The following is a 20104-nucleotide window of genomic DNA, read 5'->3' as shown; positions in this document are numbered from 1 at the left end:
AAGATAGGTGATCCCTTGTAGTTTCATTTGTCAACATGTCTTAGTCCGGTGCACACTGTGCTTTTGCTATTGAAGCATTCTTCAAAAACAATGAATCCATCATCACTACACAACGTGCCTTCCAAACGCACTTCAGCATTCCTCCTAACAGGGACATCCCAAATCGGAAACAATTCTTCAGTAGGTGGCAAAATTTAGACAGACGGGTACAACACTGAACAGGCCGTCCTTGGACTGTACAAATGCCTGAAACCATCCAAGCTGTAAGGACATCAATTGTGCAGTCTCCTAGGTGTTAAGCACGCAGACATGCTCCTGCCTTAGGTATTTCCAACACGTCTTTGAGGAGGATTTTGCATGAGGACCTTAATTTCCATTCATACAAGATGATGGTAGTGCAGGGACTCACTGAGAGAGACTGGGAGAGCCGTAGAGAGTAGTGTGTGAGCATTCTGCAAACCGTTCATCGAGATGCCATTGTCATGTGCAGCGACGAGGCACATTTCCATTTGAATTGTTGCGTAAATAAGCAAAACTTTCACTCTTGGGCTGAAACCAACCCTCGTGAACTTCATCAGAAACCCCTGCACAGTGAGTGTGTTCCAGTTTGGTCCACCGTTGCAGAATTTGGCATTGTAGGCCCTTACTTTTTTCAGGAGGGGGGAACAACAGTCACTGTCAATTCGGAATGTTACATTGAAATGCTAGAAAACTTTTTGTGGCCCCAACTGGAAGAAATGGATGTGGTGGATGCCTGGCTTCAAAAGGATGAAGCAACAGCTCATACGGCACAGAGATCCATGCATATTTCTAGAAAAGCTCATCTCCCTGCACTGCGATGTCAGTTGGCCTTCATGCCTTTTGAAATGGCCAAACAAGTCATGTGAGCATTTAGAAATCATCTCAAAGAGTATCGCTAATAATGGCCACCTCCTTGAAGAAATCATTTTTAAAAACACAGTGAAAAAACATATTTTGTATACCCTTTCTTGTGTTGTAATGAAATTTATTTTATCTTGTAGTGTTTTGTTGAATAAATACTTGAAATGTGGTACTTCTTTTTGGCTCACCCTGTACAAAACGACTGATCATCGCCTAAATCCTGTATTAATGTAACCTTATAAAAGCAGAAAAGGACAGAAATAAAATTCCCCAACTAGCTATTAATATTGGTTAAAGCACAGTAATATTTTAAAATTATATAAATAAGAAACTTGAAAAGGAACTGGATATACGAATGGAACATGATGGACAAGAAATTAGAGGCTTGCCAGAATTGTTTGTGTGTATCTGGGACTAGCCTCACTGAAGCCAGACTTATAATAAATACATCTGGAGACAACCATAAGTGAATTTTGCTTAAAACTGGGTGGGAACAATTAAGACAGCTCACATACTTTCACAATACTAAACCAATCCAATGCCTCATAAAGGCAGCACTCAAAGTAGTAGCGGTGATTCTGAACTGCAAAGCTTAGTGGTGCTCTTGATAATCAGGTCTGACAGAGCACAAGCTTCTGTTTATTATGAACCATTTACAGCAGAAAAACCCCAATAGACATATCAACATGTATAGCGTGTACAGAGAACACATTGCACGTTTTTAAAATAAACAAAACATGTTTTAAAAATAAGCATAACCTGATGCAAGGGAAAAACCTTTCTGTAGCATTACATTATACATTTGTTTTCAACAACATCATTAGACGAATGGTAAATGTGAACAACATGTTGTGTCAGGTGGTATGTGTGCTTTCTGTTGTTCAACGTTATAAGTATAGTGTAGGAGTCGAGGTAATCTTGAAAGAACTGGCAGCTATAAATCTTTAAAATACAGTTAGGTCCATAAATATTTGGACAGAGACAACTTTTTTTCTAATTTTGGTTCTGTACATTACCACAATGAATTTTAAAGGAATCAACTCAGATGCAGTTGAAGTGCAGACTTTCAGCTTTAATTCAGTGGGGTGAACAAAATGATTGCATAAAAATGTGAGACAACTATAGCATTTTTTGAACACAATCCCTTCATTTCAGGGGCTCAAAAGTAATTGGACAATTGACTCGAAGGCTATTTCATGGGCAGGTGTGGGCAAGTCCGTCATTATGTCATTATCAATTAAGCAGATAAAACGACTGGAGTTGATTTGAGGTGTGGTGCTTGCATGTGGAAGATTTTGCTGTGAACAGACAATATGCCGTCAAAGGAGCTCTCCATGCAGGTGAAAGAAGCCATCCTTAAGCTGTGAAAACAGAAAAAAACCCATCCGAGAAATTGCTACAATATTACGAGTGGCAAAATCTACAGTTTGGTACATCCTGAGAAAGAAAGCAAGCACTGGTGAACTCAGCAACGCAAAAAGACCTGGACGTCCACGGAAGACAACAGTGGTGGATGATCGCAGAATCATTTCCATGGTGAATAGAAACCCCTTCACACTAGCCAACCAAGTGAACAACACTCTCCAGGGGGTAGGCATATCGATATCCAAGTCTACCATAAAGAGAAGACTGAATGAAAGTAAATACAGAGGGTGCACTGCAAGGCGCAAGCAAATCATACAGTAAGCCTCAAGAATTGAAAGGCTAGATTGGACTTTGCTAAAGAACATCTAAAAAAAGCCAGCACAGTTCTGGAAAAACATTCTTTGGACAGATGAAACCAAGATCAACCTCTACCAGAATGATGGCAAGAAAAAAGTATGGAGAAGGGGTGGAACAGCTCATTATCCAAAGCATACCACATCATCTGTAAAACACGGTGGAGGCAGTGTGATGGCTTGGGCGTCCATGGCTGCCAGTGGCACTGGGACACTAGTGTTTTGATGTGACACAGGACAGAAGCAACCGAATGAATTCTGAGGTGTTCAGAGACATACTGTCTGCTCAAATCCAGCTAAATGCAGTCAAATTGATTGGGCGGCGTTTCATGATACAGATGGACAATGACCCAAAACATACAGCCAAAGCAACCCAGGAGTTTATTAAAGCAAAGAAGTGGAAAATTCTTGAATGGCCAAGTCAGTCACCTGATCTTAACCCAACTGAGCATGCATTTCACTTGTTGAAGACTAAACTTCAGACAGAAAGGCCCACAAACAAACAGCAACTGAAAGCTGCTGCAGTAAAGGCCTGGCAGAGCATTAAAAAGGAGGAAACCCAGCATCTGGTGATGTCCATGAGTTCAAGACTTCAGGCTGTCATTGCCAGCAAAGGGTTTTCAATCAAGTATTAGAAATTAACATTTTATTTCCAGTTATTTAATTTGTCCAATTACTTTTGAGCCCCTGAAATGAAGGGATTGTGTTAAAGAAATGCTTTAGTTGCCTCACATTTTTATGCAATCGTTTTGTTCACCCCACTGAATTAAAGCTGAAAGTCTGCACTTCAACTGCATCTGAGTTGTTTCATTTAAAATTCATTGTGGTAATGTACAGAACCAAAATTAGAAAAAAGTTGTCTCTGTCCAAAGATTTATGGACCTAACTGTATATACTGCAAAAAAGTAAATGGTGTGTTACATTGTGCCTAAAGAACTGACGTGAAGAGAGCTGATAACAGACGCAGAAGATCTGTATTTCAGTACTCAAAAGCACCTGAATCAACAAATCTGCCTAACAACAACAGTAGAAGCACCCAGGAGGCTGAACAGCATCCACTTTCTGATTGTATGTCTAAATGAATAACTAAAGAAATTTAACATTACTAATTGGAAATGCAAACATGCCATGACAAAATAGCTGCAGCATTGTATTTATTAAGTATTTATATTTATTATGTATTTATTTATTATTAAGATAAGGTTTATTCATAGACCACAACGCTCATCTAAATTCTGTTTCCAGTTGTGTCATAAAGTGATGAAATAGCTAAACTGACATAAAGGCAGATGTACTTCTCAAAAGTGTGGAGCCCAGTAGCTCCAGTGCTCTACTTGTATGTTTGTTTGTGTGTGTGTCTGTCTGTCTGACTCTATGGTCATCACAACGCACAGATTAACTGTTAAACTTCAGTCACCTTATGCTGCTGAGCTCCTGAATGGACAACAGCCATTTTAGCTTTTTATGTTCTCTAAATGTCAAGTTTTTTGCTCAGTATGTTTAGCTCTCTCCCTGAAACCCCAACAGCAGTTTAAAATGTGTGGACTGGAGAAATTGTGGGTGTTTTAGTTAGAAGCCCTGAGGGTATAGCCTTTCAAGCGCAGGATTTTGCCACTACTCACTACCACTTATTGTTTCCAGACATGCATTCTTGTTTGAGAATCATGTCTGGCCCCACTAAACTAATCTAGGACAGAAAGGTTAGGGGCTGGGCAATAGAGATCAGGGGCTTAAGCCACTGAAACTTACCACTTCCTGACACCACTGTCTATTTTTAAACATGTCCTATGCTTATATCAGTTAAGGGAGCTGCGTCTTTCCCATGTTATTAATTAGTTCAAACACCATTTAGCTGCAGGTTGATAATGTCTGTTCTTTTTAATAATAAGCTGCAGATTATATTGTTCAATCAATTCGTCATCACATATGCTTATATAATTGCTTTTCCCTTGTATTTATTTCTAGAGAACTAGCTTTTTATTGTACTTTGTTAGTTAACTCATCCAAAGCAGCAAGAGAAGGTGCTGCTGTGTGAGCTGTAGGCGTACACGCTCTGCCCAGCATTTGATTAATTTGTTTTGGGTATTCAGATGGCTGTCAGACAAGTAAAGAAGGAAAATATACAACGTATACAAGTTCAAGCAGCCACTTTCAAGTTAAAACTGAAACAGTAAACCAATTCATAGTTGAAGTTGCACACATTCTTCAGTTTTAAGATGGATGAGCTCACAAAAATCACCAATGCTTTTCAATGGGAAATTGTGAAATTTTAAAACTTTATACAATGCGATCTGTTTGAGATAACAAAAATTGAACCATCTAAACAAATTTCTTTGAAGAGTAAGTGTGCCACATCTCAACAAAATTGCAGACAAACAGATGGACTGAAGGACATGGGCTTTCACAATAGGTGATTCTCACACTACATGCAAACTCACCTAAAAATACAAACCAAAAAAAACTCCTCTATCATGTTTATACTTTAATCATTATGCCACAATATGCATTTATCTTTAACAAGGTAAACTGCAATTAAAGGAGGGATCACGCAATCACCTAAGACAATATAATAGGGCTAATAGGAGTCGGACTGTTGTATTAAGTCCAAGTGCTAGTAATTCAGGGTTTGCAATGTTTTAAAAAAAATTACGCCTCCTAGATTTTGCTACCCTAGCTGACAACACAATTCACCTAAAATGGTAGAGCTGGCCCTGCAGACAGAGAGAAACAGATAACACATTAAATCATGTGTTAAGTGTGCAGTTGAATATGCCATGACCCACTTAAACAAATACTACAACAAAAATTAAACAGGTCTTACTCGTTTAACTCTGGGAAATTTTGATAAACCAGGTACATCGCAGATGCAGCCAGCAGAAAAATTGACACCAAAATCAATAAAGACATCCGAGCCGATCCACCTTCTGAATATGCTTTTCCTAAAATGTGGGAAAAAATTATTTAGAAAAACTTTTTTCCTCTGGTGCATGCAAACTTACAAAAACAAATACAGACAAAAAAATTAATATTTAGTAAACATTTTAATTCAGAAACATTTGAAAACTTTTAAAGCGTCAGAACTTTATAAAATTGCTTTATGACTCAGAAATCAAAATTGCCCCACGATTTGCTATTAGCACAAAATTAACTATTAAAAGGCTACACACTTATTTTTGCTTTGGGCATAAAGTTAATAGTCTAACAATAAATGCAATTGGAATATATAAAGTATGAAAATATACTTACATCTAAAAGAAGATGCAATAAATGGTTTTAAAAAAATATGAAAAGTTTGGAAGATTTAATCAATAGACAAGATCTTAATTACATAATCTAATATATCCATACACAAAATGTTCATATTTTTATCTTTCCCATAACTAAAATAAAGATTTGTGTATGCAATCCAAACTAGGTATATTTCTGCTAGTGTATCATAATCAAAGCATTAAAACACAATTCTTACAGATACACAGCGGATTCAAAAACTGTTCAGACCCATTCACTTTCTACACACCTTATTGAGTTGTGAATTTAATTTAAAATTGATACATTTGCTATTTTTTCCATCAATCTACATTCAATAAGCCTTACTGACAAAGTGAAAACATATTTTGAGAAAAGTTTGCAAATTTATTCAAAATCCAAAACTGAAATCTCTCATTCACAAAATTCACAATTCACAGTCCATCTCAGGACAAAAACCAAGTCATGAAGTCCAAGGAACACTCTGTAGACCTCTGTGTTAAATCTGTGGTAAGGCATAGATTAGGAAAAGGGTATAAAACTATTTCTAAAGCTTTGAGTGTTCACGGGAACACAGTGGCCTCAATTATTCTAAAATCAAAAACGTTTGGAACCACTAGGACTCCTTCTAGAGTTGGCTGCTTGGCCGGGAACCCAATGGCCACTCTAGCAGAACTTCAGAAGTTCTCTGCTGACATATGAGAACCCAGCATTCCATCAATCAGGAGATTATGGTAAAGGTCGGAATTTGCCTAATGGAATTTAAAGGACTCTGAAAGCATAAAGAAAAAGATGCTCTGGTCTGATCAGACAAACTCTTTGTGTGACACTCTAAGGACTACCCTGTATGAATGAGAGATTTCTGTTTTTGATTATAATAAATCTGTATACATTTGAGAAACCATGCTTTCATTTTGTCATTATGGGGTACTGTGTAGAATGATGGGCAAAAAATGCCAACTTATCCATTAAAATTAAATCACATTATTGTATGATGCATCAATCATGAGAAATCCTCCAAATAAGAGGAGTCATGAAGCAACCTTTAGCAAGTACCACCTCACATTTCCGGGTCAAAAGCTCTGACCAGCGACAAAGACCTCTCCAATGATGCATAGATGTCCATATATGGACATAATGAGACACAGCTGATGGCATACGTAATGAAAAATACACTATCTGAAGCAGAAGGAAACAACGTAAATAGTTTCATGTAATTGGGTAGAAGGTGTACTTGAGTGTAAGTGTGTATTAGGGGATGGGGTTCAGAGTTTTGTTTTATGTGATATAAAACTGTTCTGAACCTGGATCCCCATTTAGAGAGGTTTTGGATAGGGAAGGGTGATACAAAGTGACAGGGAAGGGTGATACAAAGTGCCAAACACTGTTAACTATTTGTTTGGTTTATCAACATAAAACTTTTTCCTAGTTTAGCAGCAGTTTCCAAGTTAAAGGAATGATTAAATTGGACAAAATCACGAATTCTATTACATTTGAGAAGTTGTCTGTCATGTTTTAGTAAAAACTTGATTGCCTTGCCTTTATTTTTTGAATAATAAGGCTTTACTTTGGGATACTCCCCTTAGGTGGAGACTGCTAAAAAATGTCCCCAGGGTGTAAGGAGTTATAAAGAAAAATAGAAAGTAGTAAAATAACATGTATGTCGTTCCTCACTTTAATTAAGACACTCTATATAAAGAAAAAAAAATCTTTGAAACATTTTTTTCTAAAAAATATACTTTAGGAACCACTTTATTTAATGCAAGCTTCCTCTTGATAACTAGTAAAGTTTCACAATTTCTAAACACTACGAAATTTCCTGTTAAGATATAGGTTGTTAAAATCTGATGAAAGATCTCACACAGCCCACTTCCTATTATCTGTCACTGTGCTTTTCAGATTTACTTTTATTTATATATATATATATATATATATATATATATATATATATATATATACACACACACACACACACACACAGTTGTCTTCAGAATAATAGCAGTATGCTTAAAAAGGTGAATAAAGCTCAAAATCCTTATAATAGCTTTAATTTCCATACACGCAAATGCATTGGAACACTGCATGTGCTATTCCAAATCAAAACAAGAAGAAAAATTTGTCAAATTTGTGTTATTCCTTTACAGGAAGTGAAGAAAAAGGAATATTACGTTAAAAAAATAGCAGTGTCTGCATTCTTCTTTTCAAACTCAAACATTGGCTGTATAAAAATAGTTCAAGATTTTGCTTACCTTTGAATCACTGAACTAATATTTAGTTGTATAACCACTGTTTCTGAGAACAGCTGCACATCTGCATTGCATGGAGTCAACCAACTTCTGGCACCTGTGAAGAGGTATTCCAGCCCCCGCTGACTGGACTACATTCCACAATTCTTCTGCATTTCTTGGTTTTGCCTCAGAAACAGCATTTTTAATGTCACCTCACAAGATTAAGATCTGCAGATTGGGCTGGCCACTCCATAACATCAATCTTGTTGGTCTGGAACCAAGATGTTGCTCGTTTATTGGTGTGTTTGGGGTTGTTGTCTTGTTGAAACACCCATTTCAAGGGCATTTCCTTATTTTGAGTTATTCAAACTGATCCTTGATCCCTGGTATGCTATAAACAGGGCCGACACCATAGTGTGAGAAACATCCCCATATCATGATGCTTGGTTCACGGTCTTCACAGTGTACTGTGGTTTGAATTCAGTGTTTGGGGGTCGTCTGACAAACTGTCTGCGGCCCCTAGACCCAAAAAGAACAATCTTGTTTTCATCAGTCCACAAAATGTTGCGCTTTCTCTCTTTAGGCCAGTCAATGTGTTCTTTGGCAAACTGTAACCTCTTCAGCACGTCTTTCTTTTAACAATGGGACTTTGCAGGGGGCTTCTTGACAATAGCTTGGCTTCTCATAGGCGTCTTCTAATTGTAACAGTACTGACAGGTAACACATACATATATATATATATATACACATACACATATAGTACTGTGCAAAAGTTTTAGGCAGGTGTGAAAAAATGCTGTAAACAAAGAATGCTTTGAGAAATCTAAATAATGATTGTTTATTGTTATCAATTTACGAAATGCAAAGTGAGCGAACAAAAGAAAAATCTAAATCAAATCAATATTTGGTGTTACTACCTTTTGCCTTCAAACCAGCATCAATTCTTATAGGTACACTTGCACAAAGTCAGGGATTTTGTAGGATTATAATCAGGTGTATGATCAACCAATTATACCAAACAGGTGCTAATGATCATCAATGTCACACGTAGGTTGAAACACAGTCATTAACTGAAACAGAAACAGCTGTGTAGGAGGCTTAAAACTGGGTGAGGAACAGCCAAACTCTGCTACCAAGGTGAGGTTGTGGAAGACAGTTTCATGTCATGGCAAGATTGAGCACAGCAACAAGTCACAAGGTTGTTCTACTGCATCAGCAAGGTCTCTCCCAGACAAAGATTTCAAAGCAGACTGGGGTTTCAAGATGTGCTGTTCAAGCTCTTTTGAAGAAGCACAAAGAAACGGGCAATGTTGAGGATCGTAGACGCGGTGGTCAGCCAAGGAAACTTAGTGCAGCAGATGAAAGACACATCAAGCTTATTACCCTTCAAAATCGGAAGATGATGTCCAGCAGTGCCATCTGCTCAGAACTGGCAGAAACCAGTGGGACCCAGGTACACCCATCTACTGTCCGGAGAAGTCTGGCCAGAAGTGGTCTTCATGGAAGAGTTGCAGCCAAAAAGCCATACCTCTGACACAGAAACAAGGCCAAGCGACTCAAGTATGCACGAAAACATAGGAACTGGGGTGCAGAAAAATGGCAGCAGGTGCTCTGGACTGATGAGTCAAAATTTGAAATATCTGGCTGTAGCAGAAGGCAGTTTGTTCGTCGAAGGGCTGGAGAGTGGTACAATAATGAGTGTCTGCAGGCAACAGTGAAGCATGGTGGAGGTTTCCTTGAACATTTGGGGCGGCATTTCTGCAAATGGAGTTGGAGATTTGGTCAGGATTAATGGTGTTCTCAATGCTGAGAAATACAGGCAGATACTTATCCATCATGCAATACCATCAGGGAGGCGTATGATTGGCCCCAAATTTATTCTGCAGCAGGACAATGACCCCAAACATACAGCCAAAATCATTAAGAACTATCTTCAGCGTAAAGAAGAACGAGAAGTCCTGGAAGTGATGGTATGGCCCCACAGAGCCCTGATCTCAACATCATCGAGTGTGTCTGGTATTACATGAAGAGACAGAAGGATGTGAGGAAGCCTACATCCACAGAAGATCTGTGGTTAGTTCTCCAAGATGTCTGGAACAACCTACCAGCCGAGTTCCTTCAAAAACTGTATGCAAGTGTACCTAGAAGAAGTGATGCTGTTTTAAAGGCAAAGGGTGGTCACACCAAATATTGATTTGATTTAGATTTCTCTTTTGTTCGTTCACTGCATTTTGTTGATTGATGAAAATAAATGATTAACACTTCCATTTTTTAAAGCATTCTTTGTTTACAGCATTTTTTCACACCTGCCTAAAACTTTTGCACAGTACTGTATATATAATATACTATATGATATAAACTGTTTTTTCCAATGGTTGTATCAACACCATTTTAAAATGAAGTTTTATTTTAAGGAAAAGTCCATAGAATAATTATATTTTACAGCTAAATAAAGTGAATAAAGATTTTCTAATAAATTTTGATTAAAATAAACATTTTACTATTACCTATATTAATGGTATATTTAACTGGTGCCTTTTCCATCACTGTAACAGATGTACAATAGTTTCATCACTTCTTCTAGATCCCTTGGGAGCAATTAAAATATTGTCTCTTGTGAATGTATTAAGCCTAGGTATTTAGCTGCCAGATCTTAACAGAATCCATCTATACATAACCAAACTATTGAAATAAAAACACAACAACCATCCCAGCAATGACAAAATGAACACATTCTAAATTATAGTTAAAACTAAACTTTAAAAAAAAAAAAAAAAAAATCCATCCATCCATCCATTTTCCAACCTGCTGAATCCGAACACAGGGTCATGGGGGTCTGCTGGAGCCAATCCCAGCCAACACAGGGCACAAGGCAGGAACCAATCCCGGGCAGGGTGCCAACCCACCGCAGGACACACACACACACACACACACACCAAGCACACACTAGGGCCAATTTAGAATCGCCAATCCACCTAACCTGCATGTCTTTGGGACTGTGGGAGGAAACAGGAGCGCCCGGAGGAAACCCATGCAGACACGGGGAGAACATGCAAACTCCACACAGGGAGGACCCGGGAAGCGAACCTGGGCAGCAGCACTACCACTGCGCCACTGTGCCGCCCTACTTACAACTGCACTTTTTTTAATATATAAAATGAGCCACTATAATCAGTTATTAATTATGTGTCAGAGAAGCAAAGAAATCACTAATTCAGGCCTGATACACTGTGTAGGAGTTACTATATATACATATACATACACACACACACACACACACACACACACACACACACACAACCAGTTAAATGTTGTGTTGTGAGGCACCTATCACACAAGCTGGTAACCCTCAGAAACTTATCTTCTGATTGGGTTGAGACTTTGGGTCTGCCAGATCTCATGCTGTCAGAGTTTCTTCCAGTTTCTAATTCCCTTTGGGTTGTGTAGGACACCATACTCACTGACACTTTGATTTGTTTTGCAATTTCTCTAAATGAACGGCCTACACTTCTAAGGGTAATAATTCTCTTTCTCATTTCATTTATTAATTGCCATTTTCTTGCCATGGTTATATTCACTGGAATATTGTCCAAGTAGTACTTGGGTGTAGTAACACAGTCTGTTCCAACTCTGTTTTAAGACAGACCGAGGGTTTTTAAGTAATCAACAGAAGATGGAACACCTGTGTAAACTGTTTGCTTCAACTTCCAAGGCTTAATTTATTTTAATTGCTGCAGAACATCTGTAGGTTGAAACCTATTCGTTGTTCCCTGAAAAGGCCCATTTTTAATATTCTCATATTTCCTTTTTTTCAGTTTTTGCTAATCCAAACTTAAACTTCTGGTAGTTTACTGTATACCTTTTCATCATTTTAGGTCACTCATTACATTTCAACAGATTAAATATAAAGAAAAACTGGAAAACCTGTGATGTTCTAAAACTTTTGACCATGGGGTATATTTATATACACAAATATACCGTAAGAATGCTAGTGACAGCAGAGAAATAATACATAATATTTAATTTGTCCAGAAATAAAATCAAGGAAACTAATACCTCTTTAAAACATCATAATCTTAAAACAAAAGGCAAAACATGAACAGATTGTGATACCTGGAGATATGATTTTAGTACCATGAGTAATGTATTCAACTTAGCACATACTGTACAAGACAGTACAGTTCTTAATATCTAGAAAAAACTGACTCATTTAAGTCCCTGGTTATGAAGTTATGAAGCTACTAAACCTTTGCAGTCATTAAAGATGACCCATTAGTCCAGACTTGCGGTTATCATTTTTAATGTCACTGCCAATGAACTAGCCAATCTAGTCTAATTCCAGAACTTTTCTCTCTTAAGAAAAAACATCCAGGAATGTTAAAATGGATGACTGATTTGCGGGTGTGTGTTTTTACTGTAATGACTTTACATGGATAACTAACTATCCATCCATTTTCCAACCCGCTGAATTCGAACACAGGGTCACGGGGGTCTGCTGGAGCCAATCCCAGCCAACACAGGGCACAAGGCAGGAACCAATCCCGGGCAGGGTGCCAACCCACCGCAGTGGATAACTAACTATTCTATACCAAAATTCACTTTCTAGAAAAACCATGAGTTTGAGAAAATGTAATTTTCTCAAAATTGTATATCATGCTGCAGTTTGTTGATCTCTTCTCTGCTGCAGCAATACTGAAGAAAAATGTACAAGAATTATGTTAGCAGTGTGAGCCACAATTACTACAAATGATATTCTAATTTGCTGTTGATTAACCTTTGATTGCAGAATAAAAACAAATGACAGTCCACGAAATTGACAAGAGAAAAGAGCTAAATACAGACGATTGCAAGTTGAAATTTTGAATTTGGCTGCAAGCAGCACCAATCAGAACGAATATACTAATACAAGGCTATAATTACCATTGCCACACCACCACTACATTCGTTGCCCTATGGTTTGGCCATTAATGTCTGTGGCACAGGCGCTATTGGGTGGCTCTTAACAAAATTTGGATCTTCACCAGCAGTAAGGACAAAACACCATAGCAATTGATGCACTGCAAGCAAAGCACGTGGAGAACTCAAAGGGGGCTAAAAATAACAAAAAGACCAGAACTGATGGAGGGAGAACTGAAGTAGGAGCATTCAGAAAACTAAATCAGTACAGTATTTGAAGTTTGTTTGATTTTCATATTTCTGGGGGCAGACTGGCACACCGAGTGTCACTTAACAGCCACCAACTGTATTTTGCAATGTTGTACAGCCCTTCATCAACTTAAGTAGCCCAAGTGAAACATTCGTCTCTTTTAAACTTTTCTTCACAAACTGTCCTTTTCATTATAGTTATTGTCACTTTCCAAATTTGGATAAACAAGAAAGTAAGAACGAGAGAAACAAAAGAAAAACCGCTTACAGTGTATTTACATTAAAGACATACTTACTTTGATTTTATCATATGTTAATGGGTACACACTACAACCTCCATAAACAAAGTTAATTATCACTCATAAAATTACATTTCCATATGGGATTTGTTTCTCTTAACTGAGACAGACTTCGATTACTTACTATATTCTGATGTAAACGCCTGTGTTCAATTACTAGTGATATACACGAAATAAATCCATCTCACAGATGTAAATACACTACGCCGTCATTTGATTGGACCGGGTTGCTCAAAACGTACAAGTTGTCAGCTAACCTTCAAAGTCCACTTTAATTCAAGGCGGTGGTGTGTAACATGAGTAATCCTACCTGTAATCAGCTCCCCATCTCGCAGGCATGGCTTTTCGTGCGCAGATGACTCTGCTGAAATCGACTCAGGCTGTCGCTTGTCACTTCGCTTTTTTACCATTTTATTGTTTTCAAGATTCTCGGTGAGGTCCAAACAAACAAAGATGGTTCACGTTTTATAGGCGTCTCCACAATCTCTCTAAATCTGTCTAGAAAAGAAAAAAATACAAACTATGACAAACAGTCACTGCTTAGAATCCTCCTTCCGAAAAACCGACCTCTCGCACAACTCAGTCAAAGACCGGTCACATCTGCTCAGTGACGCAACATGTGCACCAATAGTAATTACTTCCGGTGTTATGTCCCTAATTCCAATTGGACAGCCTTTGACTTTGTTATACAGTCGCTCTCAAATGGCGGAAGTATACCTCCTATTTAAACGGATAAGAACCTAACCATTGAAAATAAACAGTCTTGTAACTTTTTCTCCACATCCTGAAATAAGCTTGTCGGTTAATTGGCGATTTTACCTTATCTTGTATGAATGAGGTGGGCGGCACGGTGGCGCAGTGGGTAGCGCTGCTGCCTCGCAGTTGGGAGACCTGGGGACTCGGGTTCGCTTCCCGGGTCCTCCCTGCGTGGAGTTTGCATGTTCTCCCCGTGTCTGCGTGGGTTTCCTCCGGGCGCTCCGGTTTCCTCCCACAGTCCAAAGACATGCAGGTTAGGTGGATTGGCAATTCTAAATTGGCCCTAGTGTGTGCTTGGTGTGTGGGTGTGTTTGTGTGTGTCCTGCGGTGGGTTGGCACCCTGCCCGGGATTGGTTCCCTGCCTTGTGCCTGTGTTGGCTGGGATTGGCTCCAGCAGACCCCCGTGACCCTGTGTTTGGATTCAGCGGGTTGGTAAATGGATGGATGTATGTATGAATGAGTGTGAGAGTTTGTGTAGTGTTGTAGTGAGACGGTTTACAATACCCCAATGTTAGCCGTTGCAAGTATGGTTAGAATTAAAAAAATGGATTAATGCAGGGTGTGCTGAGTTTGACATTACTGTGTCTATTTTAAAGTTCTCTAATTTTACTAATGATAAAAAATGGTTTTGTTAGTAAATGCCCTTTTTGAAATATTAAATGTGCAGGTGGAAAGACAAAAACTGTTAAGTTTAACTTTAGTTCTGCAAATTTTAAGCAGAAGTGACAAAGTCGAAACGCGGTAAACTGGGATAGATTTTGGAGACAAGTGAAGAACAGCGAAACAGGTTTAAAACATTTAAAAAGAAGCTGCAAAAGAAAAAAAACTGTATAAGTCGTATAAAATTAAAAACTCCAATGCGAATCCTAGAGTTCATGAGGGCAACCATTAACAAGGATATTAGGGAAGCTAAAAGGCTGTCAGAGGGGAATGTTGTAGATAAGGTGAAAGATGACCCAGAGTGATTCAGTATTTTAGCAGTAAAACAAAGAGGCAAGGAGGAGGTGAAGTGTATCAGGGATAGTAAGGGGAGAATAAAAGACACAGACAGTGAAATAGCAAATCCTCTAAACTTGCATTTTTCTGAAGTTTTCACATGTGAGAGGAGGTGGATAACCTGATAAGCAGGAACTGATAAGGAGGTACTGAGTTATTGTGTTATTCTAGTAGTACTAGGGTGTTGTACCGTGTTAGCCATTATGAATGTAGAGAAAAGCCAAGCAAAATGACACCTTTTATTGGCTAACTAGAAAGATTACAATATGCAAGCTTTCGAGGCAACTCAGGCCCCTTCTTCAGGCAACCTGAAGAAGGGGCCTGAGTTGCCTCGAAAGCTTGCATATTGTAATCTTTCTAGTTAGCCAATAAAAGGTGTCATTTTGCTTGGCTTTTCTCTACATTTGTGATATTCTAGAGGGTGAAATCTAACAAATCACCAGGATCAGATAACATCTATCCTCAAGTGCTTAAGGTAGTTTGTGAGTGCATATATAATCCCTTGGCACATATTTTTAGGAAGTCTCTGTGCACTTGGAAAATTCTGAAGGAATGGAAAATGGAAAATATTATCCTGTTATATGAAAAGTGTGCTTGGGCAAGTCCAAGTAACTACATGCCAGTAAGCTTAATGTGCATCACAGGTTAATTAGTGGAAGTAATGGAATGGGTTCAGATAAAGGAAGGTTGTGTTTTATTAATATGCTGGAATTCTAAAAGGAAGTAAAAAAAGGATATAATTAGATGTAATATTACTTATTGTGATTTTCAGAATGCAGTGTTCCACATGAGAGGTTGGGCATCAAATTAAAAGAAGTGGTAATTCAGGGTGTAGTATGTAGATGGGTGCAAAATTGGCTAAAACACAGTAAGCAGAGGGTTATGGTGTGAGGAACCTTATAGGAATTAGGTGAAGGTAAGAGTGGTGTCACCTCAGGGGTTGGAGCGAGATCTGCTACTATTTTTTTAAATAAATATACAGTAAATGATTTGGTTAGGAATATAAACAAAAACCTGGTTAAGTTTATAGATGATACCAAGCCAGGTGGATTGGCAGATCTTCTAGAATCTGTTGAATCATTACAGAGAGACTTAGACAGTATACAGATTTGGGCATATTCATGGTAGATGACATTTAATGTAACTAAATGTAAAGTATTAGGATGTAAAAATGTTAGACTTGAGTACACTTTAGAAAGTCTGAAAATTGAATTTACTGCTTATGAGAAGGATTTAGGGTTCATGGTTTGCTTGCCACTATCAACTTCCAGACAGTGTTCAGATGCCATTAAGAATGGAAACAGAATGTTAGGTTACATAGCATGATGTGTAGAATAGAAGTCAAAGGAGGTTGTGGGTAAGCTTTATAACGTGAGCCCTCACCTGGAGTACTATGTATAGCTTTGATCTCCGGGCTACAAAAAAGACATAGCAATACAAGAAAAAGTCCAGAGAAGATCGACTAGGCTGATTCCAGGACTGCATGGAATGAGTTGTGAAGAAAGATTAAAAGAATTCAGTTTAAGCAAAAGTAGATTAAATGGCGACATGACTGAAGTGTTTAAAAGTATGACAGGAATAAGTACAGTGGATTGAGACAGTTACTTTAAAGTGAGTTCATCAGGAACATGGGGAAACTTAAGGGTACATTTCACACAAAAATTAGAGAAAAGCCAAGCAAAATGACACCTTTTATTGGCTAACTAAAAAGATTACAATTTTAGTTAGCCAATAAAAGGTGTCATTTTGTTTGGCTTTTCTCTACATTCATAATGGCTAACACGGTACAACACCCTAGTACTACACAAAAATTAGAAAGTTTTTGTTCACGCATACAACCAGAGACACATGGAGTACATTTTCATGTAGTGTAGTGGACAGTATGACTCTAGGGACATTTAAAATGGGATGGCCTTGTTACCCCTATATAGTTCCTGAAGAGCCTGATCTGGGTTTTTTGCCTAGGTAGCATGGTGCCATTTTTCCTGACATGGGACCATGTGCTGTTAAGTATTGGCAAGAAAGTGTTCTGACCTTTCAATTACTTTCCTTGGCCCCACTCTGTCCTTGTTTAGTATGTCCTACACTCTTGACCCATACAGGATTGCCCTCTAGCATCTTGGGTGAATCTCATACAAACCACTAAGGTGTCACTACATCTTTCTTGCTCTGTTTTCCTTATGTTACTTCTAGGACGCCTACTTTAAATTCAAGGCTCACTATTTCCAGGTTTTGCCCCTATTCCCACAGTAGCACACATACATTTTAGCACAATTGCAAACCTGGATATACCTCGTCTATGTCTGTCTGTCTTTCTCTCTTTCTTATTTGCCTGGCCCTACTCAGTTCTGAGCAATGCTGGCACCTCTGGTAGCCATAGTTACACTTTTCCAGTTATGCAATCCCCAGTCCCTTCCCAGCTTGGCAATGTATAAAGATCAGATTATGCAAGAAGTTAATTAACTTTCTTATCTCTCTATTATAATAAAAAAATCCTGGGACAAGACGAGACTTTTTAGCCTGGGACGAGACGTGACTTTTTCAGAGAGATACTTTCACGTTCTACAAGATGAGACTTTGTGCCAAGAGATTTAACCACACCCGGGGCTGGAAATAAAAGACAAAGCGTAGATGACAAAGTAGAATGTCATAAAGAATTCTAAAATGTTGGCGCGATACACATGCAGTGCAGGATACAGATAATGAAAGTACTAAAATTCGAAAATCTCAAAAATAATGATAGTAAAGATCGCATTAGCGCAAACTAAAGGAAATTATTACCCAGTAAAATAACAGGATAGCGAAAAGAGATTGAATATATTAATTGGAATTAAACTTTAAGTATGAGACTTGTAGATAGTCTAATTCGTGTTGCCATCAGAGAAAAGTAGTGTTTCTTCCCAATGAAGAGTCATATCTGTGAGAATTAAAAGGTTTGTTGTTTCGTGAAAGTGAAATCCACATACGCGAGCAGCAGAGACGCAAAGTGGCTGGCATTTAGCGCTGGCTGGGGGGGTTGGCGAGTGAAGCGAGCAGGCGGCAGAGCTCCCTAGTAGTATACATTTTAGCCACGGTTAATTACACCACATCATAATGTACAAACAGCATCATATTAAACATAAAGCATGTCAGTTAATTTTATTTTTACAATTTTTACAAATTACTGTACTCTTATGTTTGTGGAAAATTTAATTGCAAATGATTTTATTTAATTAATTTTAAATTTTTGCTGCATCCTTGTGTGTAGGCTTTGAAAAATAAATGGCAAAAGAGAGATTGCGTTTTCATTTTATAATTTTCATTTTCATTTACTTTTTTGCAAAGTTTACTTTACCTCCCATATAGAATCATCATTTTACCTGGACTGTGTATAAAAAACAAAATGATGTAACTTATGCAAAGTATGGGGTAGGCCAGACTACCATATTGGTGTGGTGTGAAGCTGTTTTGTGATTATTACTAGTGAATCACAGACTTACAGTTCAAAAAAAATATGCAAATAAAAACAAATTGAAGATAAGGAGCCATGGATATTTGTTATGTTTTCTAACCTGTCACTTCTTTCATTTCCTGCATGCGCCATAATGTATTTTATTACTTAAGGAGGCTCATCTAGAGCAAGTGGAACTTTTCTATTTTGGGGACACATTATTTTATTTTCAATGCGAAAAAATACAGCTAGACATTGATCATATTGCAAATGTGGCGTGGCAAAGAAACAAAAATGTAAGTATGTAAAAGAAATGCTTTCATATGATCAGGGGTTTTGACTATTTGACATCTGTCTCTTCTTGATAGTTTCTGTGTATTTCTGTGTCTGTGCCATTCTTGCATTCTGTATCCTAGACTCTGAACTCTCATGATGGCCTGTTACGTAATTGCTCTACATTCAGGATTATGTCTTGTTTGTCAATGTGGTTGGGCTTATTGTCTTCTTATTTCTTCTCATTCTTTGGAACTTAATCAACTTCTTTCATTAGCTTGACGCTTAGCTGATGTCACTGCTTATCTTTTTCTTTCTGCCATTACGGTGGGCATCACATGGTTTTGCAATCACTTTGCGATAAACACACAACTACAAGTCACATTGCCATCCTTTAATTATGTTTAATAAAGTTTGATGTTTCATCAATAAACACAATGCTTACACTATATAGTGAATTCTGAACACAGGGTCTGTGTTCTTATTACAATAAAGTTTTTGTGCCGCCAGTAAAGAAGCCACCAGGTTGCCACAACATAAAATTGTTTGAATTTCCAAAATTTATCTGGCTATAATCAGGATTACTTCTTGCTTGTCTATGTGCTTCAGCATCTTATGTTCTTATTTTTCTCATTCTTCATCACTTAATCACCTTCTGTGATGTGCTTGATGCTCAGAAGATGTCACTACTCTTTTTTTCTGCCAATATGGTGGTTATCACTTAGTTTCTCGATCAGTGTGCTGTAAACACACAACCATGGGTCACTTTGCTGTCTTTTGTTTTGGCCACAAGGTTTCCTCTGCATAGATTTTATATGAAGTATTACCTCTTGCTTGTCTGTTGTTTTCAGCATCTCATCTTCTTATTCTTTCTCACTGTTCGGCACGTAATCTTTTTCTGTGATATGCTTGATGCTTAACAGATGTTACTGTTGTTCTATTTCTTCTTGTCATTGTGGTGGTTATCACCTGGTTTCTTAATTTCATGAATTGGAGCTTTCCTGAAAGGAAAAAAATGTGAGGCCTCACTAATGCTCCCAGGCTTCTTCACTAGCCAGGCCAGGCCTTTGATACCTGTCTGGAATTAAACCTCACCCTACTGAGCCAATCCCTATGCAAATGTCATTCCTC

General features: G+C 38.0%; 1 protein-coding gene across 1 annotated transcript in view; it reads right to left on the bottom strand.

The window, feature by feature from the left end:
• tmem41b (transmembrane protein 41B) overlaps positions 1–14132 on the bottom strand; it is a 36475-nt gene extending 22343 nt beyond the window's left edge. Inside the window, exons 1-2 of the mRNA XM_028793749.2 lie at positions 13829–14132; positions 5422–5539 (exon numbers count right to left, since the gene is read on the bottom strand). Of these exons, the coding sequence (XP_028649582.2) occupies positions 5422–5539; positions 13829–13928 (218 nt within the window). The 5' untranslated portion in view covers positions 13929–14132. The remainder of the gene's footprint in view (positions 1–5421; positions 5540–13828) is intronic.
• Positions 14133–20104: the final 5972 nt, after the last annotated feature.

The sequence above is a fragment of the Erpetoichthys calabaricus genome, chromosome 2 (genome assembly GCF_900747795.2).
Source record: "Erpetoichthys calabaricus chromosome 2, fErpCal1.3, whole genome shotgun sequence".
Lineage (NCBI taxonomy): Eukaryota > Metazoa > Chordata > Cladistia > Polypteriformes > Polypteridae > Erpetoichthys > Erpetoichthys calabaricus.
This window is presented reverse-complemented; position numbering and strand designations above follow the sequence as displayed.